Source organism: Anarhichas minor, unplaced genomic scaffold (assembly GCF_050575085.1).
Source record: "Anarhichas minor isolate MPS153535 unplaced genomic scaffold, ASM5057508v1 ptg000042l, whole genome shotgun sequence".
NCBI classification, from domain to species: domain Eukaryota; kingdom Metazoa; phylum Chordata; class Actinopteri; order Perciformes; family Anarhichadidae; genus Anarhichas; species Anarhichas minor.
In genome coordinates this window covers 2,398,843-2,412,694 of record NW_027466488.1, presented here as the reverse complement: position 1 = coordinate 2,412,694, position 13,852 = coordinate 2,398,843, and the positions used below count along the sequence as shown (strand labels likewise).

Below are 13,852 nucleotides of genomic sequence, written 5' to 3'. Positions count from 1 at the left end.
GATCCAAATCTTATGATGGTGGTTAACTTACAGAATAATTTATAGTTTAATTAGTTTAGTGGAATAAGCTACCGTTTTGTTTGTACATCTGATATGTTATTGACAAACTGCTGGATATGAGATACTGCTTAAAAGACTAAAGTGGACAATTGAGATAAAGTGAGGCAGAATTAAGTACATGTTTAAAAGAAAAAGCACATTACACATACTGTATACATACATACGCATACAAACAATATGGATAAAAAAAAATCCCAACATGGCACGTTGGACAGTGATTCATCTTGTCGTGCACATTTCCTCTCTGTGCCATAAAAATGTTGAGGCCTAGGTCTTAAGCAAAAACATACAGGACTTCTGTGGAACGAAGCAGCAGAGCAGATACTGCTGGGATAAAAAAAAAAAAAAGGTTAACCAAAACATTTTCTCAGAAATAACAAGGAAAAGATTTGTTACCAACAACTTTAGGATATGGAAGCAGCTAGAATTAGAATTAGGTTTTTTATCAGACATGTCTAAAGATTCAAATGAGTTTCTTAGATGGCAACATGATGTTAACATAATTCTTTACCCGAGCCTGCTGACAACTCCTGGTAGTGCTTCCTGTGGATGAATACAGGTGCAACGTTGAGGGGAGAGCATAATCTATTATTGCCTGCCTCCGTGATACTGGTTCATTGATCATGCGCTACATTAAGCATGATTGTATCCGGTTTATTTTTTTCTTCCTGGTGCGTAGTGATGCAGTGGGACTGCAAACTGGGTTCTCACTTTGTTCTATTTGGGTTTTACTTTATTAGGAGGACGCAGTGCTGATACTCCGCGTGGTGTCAGCTGATGATCTATGTGATACAGGTGACGCAAGTTAAAAGAGTGAGGAGTCAACAGCTATTCAGTGTTTTACAGTTAATTGTGTGTCTGGGATTATTAGCATTAGATAAGAGTTAGAGATAAGTAGTGTTGTTTAGTATCAACACAGGACTTTGCAAATATAGTGTTTCCTGTTTTTTACAAGTTACTTTTATTACTACAATAAAATAAATCTATTCTCATTATTTTTCCATGCAGTGTAGCTTTACCTCTTTGGATTACGCTGGCAAACAAAGTGCTATTGCTCTTTACAACAAAGCTGTGGAGTCGGTGGAGACCCCTGTTGTTTACAAGGCAATGTATACGAACTCAAGCTGCGTCTAGATTATATAGTCTATCTCTGAGTATAGACTGTCTGTCAGGTCCTCTTCACTCGAGTCCTGTCCTTTAAGGCACATGGACCCTCGCCTGTCAAAAAGCAGAGCACAAGTTAGCGAGTGATATGCATTTAAAGCTTTAGTATCATTCTTTGCTTTCAAATGTGCTGCACCCACCCCAGGTGCTGGCAGTGGAGATCTCCCACACAGGGACAATGTTTCCTGGGTCCCTCGTCCTGAATGTCCCAGGACAACAGCTCCAACAGGTGGTTGGAGGCACCAAAGCAGCGCTCGCGCTCGATGGGCTTGGCCGAGCAGACGGGGAAGAGCAGGACTGCACACACAGAGGAAACATACAGACATGTTTTTGCGAGAGAATGTAGAGAATCAGTAAGCATACTGCACACTGAACTGTGTGTTGTACTGTACCTTTATGGACAAGACAGCAGAGGTCTGGGCTGCAGTCAGTCTGGTATTGACAAGTGCCTCCAGCCTCTCCCTTTGTTGCATTTGGACTGCACTGACCCCATACACACAGCTGTTCACTACAGCACTCATTATCCTTAGTGCAGGACTGAAAGAGTGAAAAAATATATTTTAATTTCCTTAAAATATATGTCAGCAAAGCCAACTTTTCAGTAGATATCTTTCATGTCAAGTCTTTTTGTAACACAGGTGTCTTAAAAAGTCACACAAATTAGACCATGGCATGCTCCTTCAGTTTAAAAAGGCCGAAACTCACCGGAGCATTAATCACATTAATTATTCTCAAAGCGTGACGTCTACGATGTGTTTTTTTTTTTTTTGTTAAATATAAATGAGATCAGCAGGTCAACTGGTCTCTGATAGCGGTGAGACAAGCTCCTGTTCCTGCACACCCTCTATGAATTGTTAATTACTGGATATGGGCAACGGTGTTTCTGGTTATTTCCATGCAGAGTTTTCCAGTGCAGCGCTTTTGACGAGACACAGACGCTGTCCTCTGTGTATTCATTATCCATGTACACTGTTCCCCTTGTTTGGCAGACTGCCAGTATCTTTATCCTATTTGCATTGCTTTTTACTCTGCCAAACGGAGGCCAGTTCATCCAATGAAGACACTACAGAATCAGCAGCAATAGAGGAGTCTTAAATAAAACCAATGGGTGAGTCTCCAGATGGAAGACTCTCATTACTAATTGTCATTTTGTTCTGGATTTCCGTTGAGAGATAGAGAGAGAGAGAGCAGTGGGAAAAAATGGGCTCTTATTTAACCTTGACACATGCTGTTCTTTCATGTGAAGCTCATAGGACAGAGTGTTCACAAACAACACACTCCGGTTACACTTGTGGACATACTGCAATGCAGTCGAGGTGAAACCCCAGCTGGCCGGAAGTGTGTGTGTGTGTGTGAGTGTGACTGTGTGTGTGTGTGCATTTGAAAGGAGAGAAAACTGACCAAAATAGCGCAGGCGGCATATAAAAGGGACTTTGGTTCACTCACCATATCGATTGCTTTGCAAGGCAGACACTTGGAGTTGCGCATGTCATAAAGGCAATAACGTCCCTTCACACAGTCTCCATCACTGGTGCATCCCTAAAGACAGGAAAAAGAGATTGTATCTTACTCCATGGTTGGGTCAAAGAAATCTGGTTATTATGTAAAATGAGAATGACATTGTTTATGTCTCCTTAAACAGAGAAATTATTAGTTTTTGTAATAAAATATGCCAAGCAAATATATCAGTCTTAGAAATATCAGGATACCCCATCTACATATCATGTGACCTGACATCGGATTTAAACCCTAAGGTAAAAAAAACAACTCTGGATTTAACACACATTCATGACACAAAAATGAATCTAAATTAAAGTTTTAGATTGCATAGGCTTTTTTTTGCAGCTAATTAGGCAGGCAGAAAATCTGCCACATATTTATGGAGAAAGAGGCATCTCCTCCAGTTTTATTTTGACCTCTTCTAACTGGGACAGACTCTTGTTCCAGAGATAGCACGCAAACAGCTATCTACTTTATAATGTGTCTAACATGGCACCATTCAATGGACTCTCTTCTGCCAATATACAAAGTGACAAAAAATATCCCAGAGTGTAAAAGTAGACTTACAATATATCAAAAAAATGATGATCCACATCTTTATTATTCTGACACGATTAAGGTAAATGTTTAATCTGATGTGTTTCCACAATCTGAGCCATATACAAGACATCATCAGAGAAAGTTGCTCTGGGCTTTTATACAACTACATTGTGAATAATGTTTCTAAGTCAGTGTTGCAGAAGTTTAATCCTGAAAGTGTATTCCAGTTACAAGCAGCCTAAGCACACCTCATCACTTATTTATCAACAACATTGTACAGTCATCATTTTTGACAAATCAGCCACATCAGCCACTTTGATTTCAAACTTAGTGCAGCCAAAAAAATGATTAGAGCTGATTGAAAATCCAAAGGCACCACACACACACACACACACACACACACACGGTTGGATTATTTTGCAGACATCATGCTGTGTCAGTGGCTGGGATGCTCCTGGTAGACGTTACGCAATCTTAAGGCCTTTCCACGTTGAGAAATTCAAACTGAGCAGTCAAAGGCCATGAAAAGCACACAAGAGTTCTGCTTCAAGATTGTCTGGACTGTATTGAACATCATTATGTAAACAGAATATACTTACATGATCAATATTGTTCCCCAGGTCACTAGAGTTGACAGATGTGGTAATGTTGTTTGTCTCCTGTGTGAAGGTGGGACATCTGTTAAGCTTCATTCACAAAGGGAAACAAACACCATCTCACTTTTTGTTTACTGTTCTCAAGCTCACCGGTTCTACTGAGGTGTGGACATATTCATTATCAATAACTTTATCGGAAGCAGTTTCATTGTGATGACTTGGAGGAAGGTTATCGGGATGAGGGCTGGCACCGACGCTCTCGTTGTTCCTCTGGAAGAATCGGAGGGATTATCAGAGACAGATTTCAGGTTAAGAGATGCATTAAGAAGTCACTCCCATATTCTAGCTCCTTCCACTGCTGCCTCTAAGCTTTTTTATATTTCCCACCAGAGATATAATGCAAACTATTTCAGTCCCATTAAACGATTATCATTATACCAGCCAACAACCAATGGTTGTTTTCAGAAGTGAGCAGGGAAATAATGCTATCTCATGTAAAAAGCTAAATATCTGCCTACTTGGTGAAACGCATCCTCGGGCTTTTGCTGCGGATCTTCTGGCAGTTGCTCCACTTCTACAAAGCGGTCCAGCTCCGTCTGTCCCTGGGCGGAATTATCCTCAAGGATGTGAATGAAGTCTGAGTGCACTATCTCAGGGAGGATGCCATGGCAGACTGTTGTGAGAGCCAAAACTAGCAGGGCGACTCGCATCATGCTGCTGCTGCTGCTGCTGCTGCACTCTGAGGGTGTGGCGGTGATGCTGAGAAACACAAACAGCGACACCACACAGCTGATGCGTCTCATCACTGAGGGGTCATCACCTCAAACATGTTCATCTCCATAACATAATCTGCTAAACAGGTACAAAGTCGCATTAGCTGGTTTTAAGATGATGGAGAAAAAAAAAAAACCTCGTTTCTAAATGCCTCTTATAGTGTTCGATAAACTTGACCTGGACCATAACTTGCACACCTAAAGCATAGTTCCGGTCGAGTTTAACCACCATTCTAAATTAGTACGCGAGGTAAATGTTATCTCTTAGTCAGTACATAAGTGCATACTAATTCATATTGAGCTATATGACACAAAACTGGAGAAAAAAAATGTGATAGCCAATAATAATTGTGGGCAGTTTTCACGGGAACAAATTTCGGGCCAAGAAATAGTCCGCATTAAAAACGTGCAACGTTACAGGTTCAAACACGTGTTCTGAAATTGGGACACCGTTTCCTAATGTGCTGAGCACCGCCACAGACAGACTCCATTGTCTCCATTGTTTTGTAAAAGGGGCAGGCAGGTGAGACACATTAAACCGCAACAATTGGCACGGTCACTTAAGGTAAGTGTCAAAATACGTTTCATATTTAGAGGTGAAATGATCCATTTAACCAGGCTCTCTGCATAGTGTAGTTTCACAATCTGACCACAAGATGGCGTCATTTGCTTTCATGGTAAATATACCCGGGCCACGGAATTAACGTTGTACGCGCACGTTCGCTGTGTTCGTTCAATGGGTTTGTCCATGTGCTGCGTAGACTATAGTTTCTGCTGACACGTTGTAAAATGTATAATGTGTTGACTGACTGCGGTCCGGGGACGTATGGCGCCCAGGTGGTCACGTGAAAAACGAGGAACCACACCTGAAAAGCCGGCTTTGTTTGCTACTTTATATTTTCATTGCGTTATTGGCATATTTTGGAGCTATATCAGCTAAGCTTTTTGCACATACCTTTAAATAACCTTTTTGTATCTTAAAGTATTTAATGCTGGAGGCCAAGCTTTTATTTCTATCCCGTTTCTTAGAGTTGCAGTCGAACCACATTCGATTCAACCCGATAAACCCAACCTGAATGAGTCGTCATTTATCCCTGTGGGTATATAACCATACTTAACTCTCAGGCTGCCAGCAGACGGCGGGTGGTCGCTTAAAGTAGTGAACTTTGTCTTTGACGTGACAAACTCGGGATCCTGTGGACTAAACAGCCGCCACAGTGGCTGCCTGCTGTGGGATGTGTCCCATCCTGCAGCCCCGCCCTCAAACACTGGACACAGCCGCACAGAGAGACTGCTGCCTGTCAGCCGGCTGACTGAGGAGCGACAAACTTCACACAGCAAGGGAAGAAGAGCTTGGATTGGGTTTGAGTTATGAGGTTAGTTCTTTTGTTTTCACCCTTGTAATGTTTGTGTCTTTCCTGATCATGGTGGGACACCTGACAGAAGTGCCGTTTTCCTTCTTTGAAAATATGACCTGTATTTCAACAGTATGACAAAAGCTATATCACAGCCAGGCAAGGTTGTATTAAAAGTTAAGGCACAGGGGCTCTCATCCAAGTAGCCCACGGTTCACTGTAGGAACTAACACCGGCCATTAGCCTATGTAAGTATCAATTAGGGAGTTGATGTTGAGATAATGCTGAATTGTTGTGCTGTAATCAAGGTGTGATTGTTTCAGTTGAGCTTGGAGTTTTATGAACACGTGCTGAACCTCGTTGTGTTATTCTGATACTGTGACCGTTGTCTGAGAGGAGTCAGGCGTCTGGGTTGGTCTCTGCTCCGATTGACTGCGTAATTCCTTTTTTTAAACATGCCTGAAGGCAAAAACCCATTCAAAAGTGGACTTCCAGCTTCTCTGTATGTTCAAAGACAGTAGAAAGAGTAGAACCAGGTACATCCAGGTTACAATCAGCACTCGTTTTTTAAAATCTTTTGTAATCCCACCATTAACTATAAGCAGTGAGGAAGCTACAAGTTAATGAACTCTGCCACAAGTTTAAAAAAAATATATATTTTCAGCCTTTCTTGAGGCTGACTCCACCTGCTCAGCAGCCTCCAGACTGTTAATTCTGTCTTTGGGATGTAATGACACAAACTGTTGACAGGCTGTACTGTCAGGTTACTGAATGAAGCTCAGTGAGCGACAGAAACTGCTACTGTTAATGTTTTCTAGTCTGACTTCAGGTCAACATACCTTTGCTTCCTGTTGAAGCAGGAACAAATGGCCAGACTCAAATTTGGCGCAATGAGCAAAAAAAAGCTTCTTCCACATTTCAACATACAATGAGCAGTCAGTCTGGTGTGATTCACGTGTCTTACAAGATGATGCACGATTTGTTCAGCAACATTTCAAAGGGGGGTCAAAAGAGTCATACAAACAGTGGTAGATCTCCATCCCACTGCTGTGTGAGCCATCATTTCCTGTGTACTTTTATGACTGTTGAGCTGCTCTCCACCAAACATAAGATCCAAACTTTATTACAGAGTCACTTTGCCAGTGAACGTGCTAACATCTAAAAACAGTGCTCATACATATTATCTGGCCCAGACACTGATGGTCCATGTGATTTATGCTCCTGGTGATTAACAACCTCTCTGCGCATCAACATTCAACAGCAACTACATTATTCTCCCCTTGCTGGAATTTCCCTCTCCGCAAACCATTTTTTGAGTCATTCATGTGCTATGATATAAATATGTGGAAAGACAATGTAAACAGTGTATCGCTCAATAAGATAAGTAGTCCTTTGGGGAATGCCTTATCAAGCCCTCTTGTGTTTTTGCCAAATAGCTGCAAGACTTATGTTGTGAACATGCTCCATGATTACAGAATCATCTTCTCCTGCTTTTAATAAATAGAGTTACCTTAGAGCCGAGAGAACATGGAAACATCTGGAGATCACACGGCTGTATGATGTCCTGGACTTCACTGTAACGCAGTGAGAAACCGGTTTAGCAAACCACTTCACATTGACATGTGATGTGAAGTAATTTGCTTTCTAAATATCAGTGACATTCAAACTTCCACATTTTTCAAACGGTCCTTTGACTGTTATCAAAATGTCAGAAAAAACCCCTCTAAGCATGACTTAGCATCGGCTTCAACCCTGCTTCAGTTGCTTACAACTGCATATTCCTGTTCCAGCCTTCCATTTGTAGTTTGTAATTACCGGCTTTACCGAAGTTTAAGATAGGAGGAACCTTCTGTAATGCTGTTTTATCTCCAATCATGCAGCCAAACAAAGGCCTGCATTAATGATGAACCGATATTTACAACCTCATTTTTTACACGTCATGACTGTAGATAGATAAGTCACCAAATCATTTCAGACTCTCAGTCCTGCAACATTGACACACAATTGTGTGTTGCGTATGCACGACTCGCCTGTAAGATCTCAGCGGTTTAATGCCTGCTTCAGTCTTTTAAGCTGCTCTTATTGTCACATTATGAGACAGTGGGTTCAGCCTCTTGCATACAGGTAAACAAATGAGCAAATACTGCGGACAAATGGATAAATCCATGATTGGAAGCCCTAGTGAATGAATGGATCCGTAAATACATCAGTAATAAAGATATGTGAGGACGTCATGCTGTGGATGAAAACAATGTAACTGTGTCTCACGCAGCCCGATAAACTAACTGTGAGTGGAAGCTTCTGCTCATTATTGCCAGGGAGGTGTTGTAAACTTCCTCCTTCCTCTCCGCAATATGTTTCCTTCCTTGTTCCACAGCATAAAAACGGACACGTGCGTCCAGGCATCAGCGACACAAAAGCGATAGAGGAACTCCCAGAGATAGGTGGGGCACGTTGTTCTTTGTCGCCTGCTATAGACATGATTTCTGCTTTGGTAAAGCTGTTGCTACATTTCAAGATATGTGGGGACATTTAACAACCAAACCAACAGCACATTAACAAAATGCAGCCACTGAAGGAGGTACAAGGAGACTGTGCTGTGGTAAATTCACGTCAGGATATCATTAACCCATTCCATGTGGTCAGGGACAGCAGCGCACTGAAAAGGGGTTTAAACGCATCTTAGTCATGCTTTACAGTCACAGAGGTGGAATTTTACAGAGGCGGCTCTCCTCCAAACTTTGATCTGGACAGGAAACCAGAAGCACTCCGCAGGATGAGTCTGGATGGGAGGCGTCTCAGGGAGCTTTCACTCAGAGCTTTTTGAAATGTAAAATAAGGCATCGTGTCTCCTTCTCAGCGCATCACCACGATTCAGTTTAACTACAAAAACACTCCTGTTGTTGCAGAAAGTCGATAGTGTCCAACGTAACATTTGGTTTTGTGAGAGGCCTCAGTCTGTGTGGCTACCAGCCACGCCCTGCTTGCTGAACACCGGTGAACCCTTGACTGGCATTGATTTGAACTTTGAACAGTTTTGTTTTCATCTCAGGCAGTCCTGTTTACAGGGTCCAGTCCTGTTGATATCTTCTCATGTCATGTGCTGTTTGCTTCTGCAACATGATGCTTGTCTATTCTGAGCCTGGCTTTACTGATTGTTGGCTTACAGGATTGGCTATTCCTGCTCGGCAGTAATACCGCCATCTAAACCTTCACGGTGCCCCCCTGTGATATGAACGGATGAATGACGCCCACTGATCTTTGACCTTCAGTGCCACTCAGTTTGCAGCCTGTCTTCGCCTTGTGGTTTATATTTACTGCATTTTTGGCTCTTAAGAGGATCCAAGTTCACAAGTTTGTAAAGTTCTGATGGCTGCGTGAATGCGTTTCCCTTGGCCACTTGTCTTTATTTTAAAACATTGGACTCACTGTAAATGATAACACATTCAGTAGACTAATTGTAACACACCAGAAGGTGTAGTTGGGGTCAGAATAATTGTTCAAGTGAATTGTTTGTGTCTGTAGCTGAGCAGGCGCTGGTCTGTGCTCGGTGTGTCCAGATAAATCATACTCCAAAGGAGCCATGTGGTGAACACAGCTCGTGGGCCGGACGGCCCTGCAGACAGCAGCCCTGAAGCTCCACAAGCCTGCTCCTGTTTGTGTAAATGAACAGGTTTTCTCCTCTGAAGTTGACTGGCATTCACCGCATTATGCTCGTGTTTCTACCTCGCTTGTGACAGATCTTCTTTTGTTTTGGCACTGCTGCCCGAACACGCAGTCAGATTTCCGAGGGCTGAGATAATACTGTGGATCTCTGGGGCCCGGTGGAGGGCAGAGCCTGCGGGCTTGAAGTCCACATGAGTGCACTGTTTTCTGAGGCACGCTGCCTGCTTATCGGGCCTACAGAGGGTTCCTTCCTGGTTTTCTTCAGTCCACTCTGTAATTACTGTCGCTGGCTGGCTGCACTACAGTCTGTGCATTTCCCAGCACTCCCAATGTTTTCCTTGTGTTGTCAGCTTCCTATTGTATCCTGATAGCCTGAAGCTATGTGCTCTGCAAAAACAAATGAAGACATTGCGTCACTGGTCTGACACTTGGTTCACTGTCAGAGTCGAAACACATGGCCTGTTATGAGGTGGTCATATACTGTACATGTAAATGTATAGAATTAATTATTTTGGGTTAAGAATGCTAAAAAGCTATAGTCATTTATTAGCAAATTCAATGAAAAGAACAAAAACAACAATACATTGATCGTACTAAGTGTTTGTGTAGCCAAAGTGTCATATTCGTTTGTGCCATGGTCAAAAATGAAGTTCTAGTTTATTTTGAGTCTCTCATCGTTGCTGTCCTGTGTTGTAAATACTCAAAAGTGGCCCATGTGTATATTTATACACTGCTAAATATAGTCCCCAACAGATGTGCTATTTACTTCCGTTTGAGTCATTCTGGCTGAAAACTACATTACCCAGCTGTTTTATGAAATCCTTTAGCTTTTAAAAAAAAAAAAATGTACAAATACAGATTTCAGTCTTTAGAGAAAAGAGTGTCACAGACAGGGTTGGGAAGTTGCAAAGTAACACATTGTTGGTTTTCATGGGGTTTGTTGACATTATGAAAAATGTAGAATAGTGCCAGCTTTGTTCTCCGAGACTTGAAATTCACGTGGTTGTTCCTTGTCTGGCCATCCATGTTGTACACCATTAATGTATGAAAAAGAAACAGTTTGACATCATAAGAAATATGTGTGTCTGTTTCCCATAAATGTGGCAGGATATGTGCGTTTTATAAAAGTGTACATGTGCATGTTTGTGTTATCATCAAGGTGTAACAGGTACATTTTTCACATTCCTAACATTCCCTTCTGTCATACTGGAAACCGATGGCTTGCTTTGTCTCTCGGACACACAGCAGTGCTTTCATTCTTGATCGCGCGTCCAAGTAGACACTTTTCTCTTTGGGCAATGTGCGATATACAGTTAAGTAATTACATGAGTAATGGTAAAATGATACATACAATATCAGGAGATAGAAGTGCGTGAATTGTTAAATAAAACTATCAAACCAAATTTAGCATTGTACAAATTCCTCGCTGCTTACAAAGAAATGAATCACTGTCGTGAACTTTCTCAATTAGCCACAGACGGTTTCACTCAATCAGATCATTTTCTCAACAGACAAGAAACTTAAAACCTGCTCGCTATTAAACTCTCTGATCCTCTTAAGCAGTGTGTGTGTGTGTGTGTGTGTGTGTGTGTGTGTGTGTGTGTGTGTGTGTGTGTGTGTGTGTGTGTGTGTGTGTGTGTGTGTGTGTGTGTGTGTGTGTGTGTGTGTGTGTGTGTGTGTGTGTGTGTGTGTGTACTCTTTCCGCTTTGTCTGTCATTAGTTGTATTTTTACAGCCGTTCTGTGGGTTTGTTCTGTCTGCCCACAAGTGACTTTCCATTCTGTCAGACTGAGATGGTGAAGTCATTGGACTCTGTCTGAGATAATGCAGTTTGAGTGTTGAGCATTGACTTGGCTATGAAGACAGTAAGTGGTACCTTTTCATTAGTCCTCGCAGACTCGTACAACAGATGGTTCCAATAGTTCTGCCTTTTTTTACCTCTTTACTAGGACTGAAACGTGAAAGCACAAGTGCAGTCAACATGTCTTTTAATTAAATTTACCATTAAATTATTGAACACTGGCCAAAGTTTAGAATAGTATGTTAACAATTTAAACATTAAATTAATAGGGTTTTTGTGGAAAAACAGCCACAAACAGCAGTTGTAAAAATGTAAGTTTTCTTTTGCGGCACAATACATTTTGTCCTTTTTTAGGCATAAACTTACATCTCACTACCTCAAACAAAATAATTAAAAACTCAACTGTCAATGAAATGACTCCACAGAAGCGTTTAGAAGATATTATATAGGCCTCAAACGCTCCACATACCACATGCTAGAATACACAGCAATTTTCCCACCACAGTCTGCTGCCATGCATGAAAGATTAAAGCACCTGCATCTTATATCATGCCTGTCTCAGTCATCGCTCGTCACTCACTGACAGTCAGAGTGAAAAAGCCATGGAGGTGGTCGTGTGCCTATCTGTCTGTGGGAGCCGGTGAGAGGGCTTGCAGAGTATTGGACTCATGCTGACGGAGCGGTTCAGGGCTATTCTATGCACGTGGCAAAGGAATGTCAGCCCTCAGAGTTTTGAGGCTGAATGTCTGCTGTGAAAGGCCTCGGGGGCCCACAATATCTACCCACAGGACAGGGGCCTTTTGAAGCTACAAAGGTGTATCGAGCAGACTGGAGGTCACCTGGCTGTACAGCATTTATACGGCCTGGTTGTTGTTCCTTTCTCTGCCTGAATCTTTCTCTGAAAACAGGATGCAAACACACCGCCAAACGGGATGTTGTGCAAATTAATATGCTAATTTTAGCTTGGGGACAAACACTGTTGCTGCAGGAGCAATATTCAAAATCTTACCGCATTCAAATCACAATCGGACATGTTGTGACCCAAGACTGAAGGGTCATCGAATGTTGCAACTCTACTTTGCATCGCGCTTTGCATCGGCTAAAGGTCTCTGTGACCACTTTCATGGTACAGTCACGCTACCACCTGAGGCCCTGGGGTGGGGTGTGACAGTAAATGGTATTACTGTGGGGGGCTGTTAGAGGCCTGCACAGCTAGCCTGCCCTCTCCTCTAACCCTGCCCATCCCGCTCCATGGGACATTGAAATATCAAAGGCAGACTTAACCCAAAACTCAGAGAAGCTGTGGTCTCCACCCAAGTGAGCACGCACACGCTTAATGCAGAAAATGTCCACGTTTAGCTTTGACGTTGAGTTCTGGCACAGATTTTTCGGGCATGGTTTTCAAAATGCTTAATGGTTGATTGGAGGAAAAATAAACTGCATTGTATTTCATTCAGTTCAGCGCTATTCTGACACAAGCGTTTGTTTTAGTAACGGTGTCTTTCCCACGCAGGCTCATATGTAAGCGTACTATATGTCCATGCCTCAGTAGAAGGTGGACTGTTTAGCACGCATACCCAATCAAAGCCAATCAATCTATGTTAGTGTGGGTTTGCATTATAATTGACTTCAAAGTCCTCTCTTTCTACAGCTGAAAACATTGTCTGGTTTTCAGCTGGAATGAAAAATACCACAAGACAAATACTGTTCCGGTCTACTCCTCCATGGCACACCAGGAATGAAAAGCTTTGCATTCCTTGCAGGTTGCAATAATAAGGAAACCACTTTTTACCCATGTTAATATACAGTAGAAATGTTATTTTTATAGAGCTTTTGACTCCCTGGAGCCATAAAAATTAGCCGTCACTGCAATTAAGAAAGTTTATACTAACATATGGAGGACTTATTGAAAAATATACAGTATATATTGCATACAATACCAGACAGTACTACAAACATAAACAGCTGAAGCTCATCCCAAAAATGCTACAGTTTTAGCAAGGTCCTGGTATCTTGTAACAACACAGTATAGTTTTGACTATTTGTCCATTGAACTTCACCAGTTTTGTTCTGTGTGAAGCTATCATTGAACCCTGAAGCTGTTGAAAAGTTTGGTTCTCTGTTAATAAACCAATAAGTAGTATCAAGAACCACAAACAACTCCTTGTTATAGGCCACAGGGTTATGCTTCTATAAAGTACAAGTCGTGAATATGCTCGACAGCTGTCTGACGACAACACACTGGCTCATTGTACATTTTTTTCTTGAGTTTCTCTCCTACTTGAAATGTTATCTCGTCAATGTGGGTGTGAGCTTACTGCATGGCGACTAAGATATCGACTCTAAATGAGGACTGGTACTGAGCGCCCTCTTGATAATTCTAAAATGTAAGCTTGAG

General features: G+C 42.0%; 2 protein-coding genes across 2 annotated transcripts in view; one reads left to right on the top strand and one right to left on the bottom strand.

Moving 5' to 3' along the window:
- Positions 1–71: 71 nt before the first annotated feature.
- dkk3a (dickkopf WNT signaling pathway inhibitor 3a) lies at positions 72–5,856 on the bottom strand. Its single transcript, XM_076110307.1, has 7 exons — positions 4,379–5,856; positions 4,011–4,130; positions 3,864–3,923; positions 2,671–2,763; positions 1,617–1,761; positions 1,365–1,521; positions 72–1,278 (listed from the first exon to the last, which is right to left on the bottom strand). Exons 1-7 carry the CDS (start codon positions 4,661–4,663, stop codon positions 1,191–1,193), a joined length of 948 nt encoding a protein of 315 aa, XP_075966422.1. The 5' UTR covers positions 4,664–5,856; the 3' UTR covers positions 72–1,190.
- The window catches only part of mical2a (microtubule associated monooxygenase, calponin and LIM domain containing 2a), a 31,233-nt gene continuing 21,946 nt past the window's right edge, over positions 4,566–13,852 (top strand). Inside the window, exon 1 of the mRNA XM_076110308.1 lies at positions 4,566–6,009. The gene's annotated coding sequence lies outside the window, so the exon portion shown is untranslated. The remainder of the gene's footprint in view (positions 6,010–13,852) is intronic.

Coding starts and splice junctions, on each gene's coding strand:
- dkk3a (XM_076110307.1), bottom strand. CDS start 4,663: ATGAGACGCATCAGCTGTGTGGTGTCGCTGTTTGTGTTTCTCAGCATC. Junction 2,764..3,863: donor TGGGGAACAATATTGATCAT/GTAAGTATATTC, acceptor TCCTGTCTTTAG/GGATGCACCAGTGATGGAGA. Junction 1,522..1,616: donor CTGCTGTCTTGTCCATAAAG/GTACAGTACAAC, acceptor CTGTGTGTGCAG/TCCTGCTCTTCCCCGTCTGC.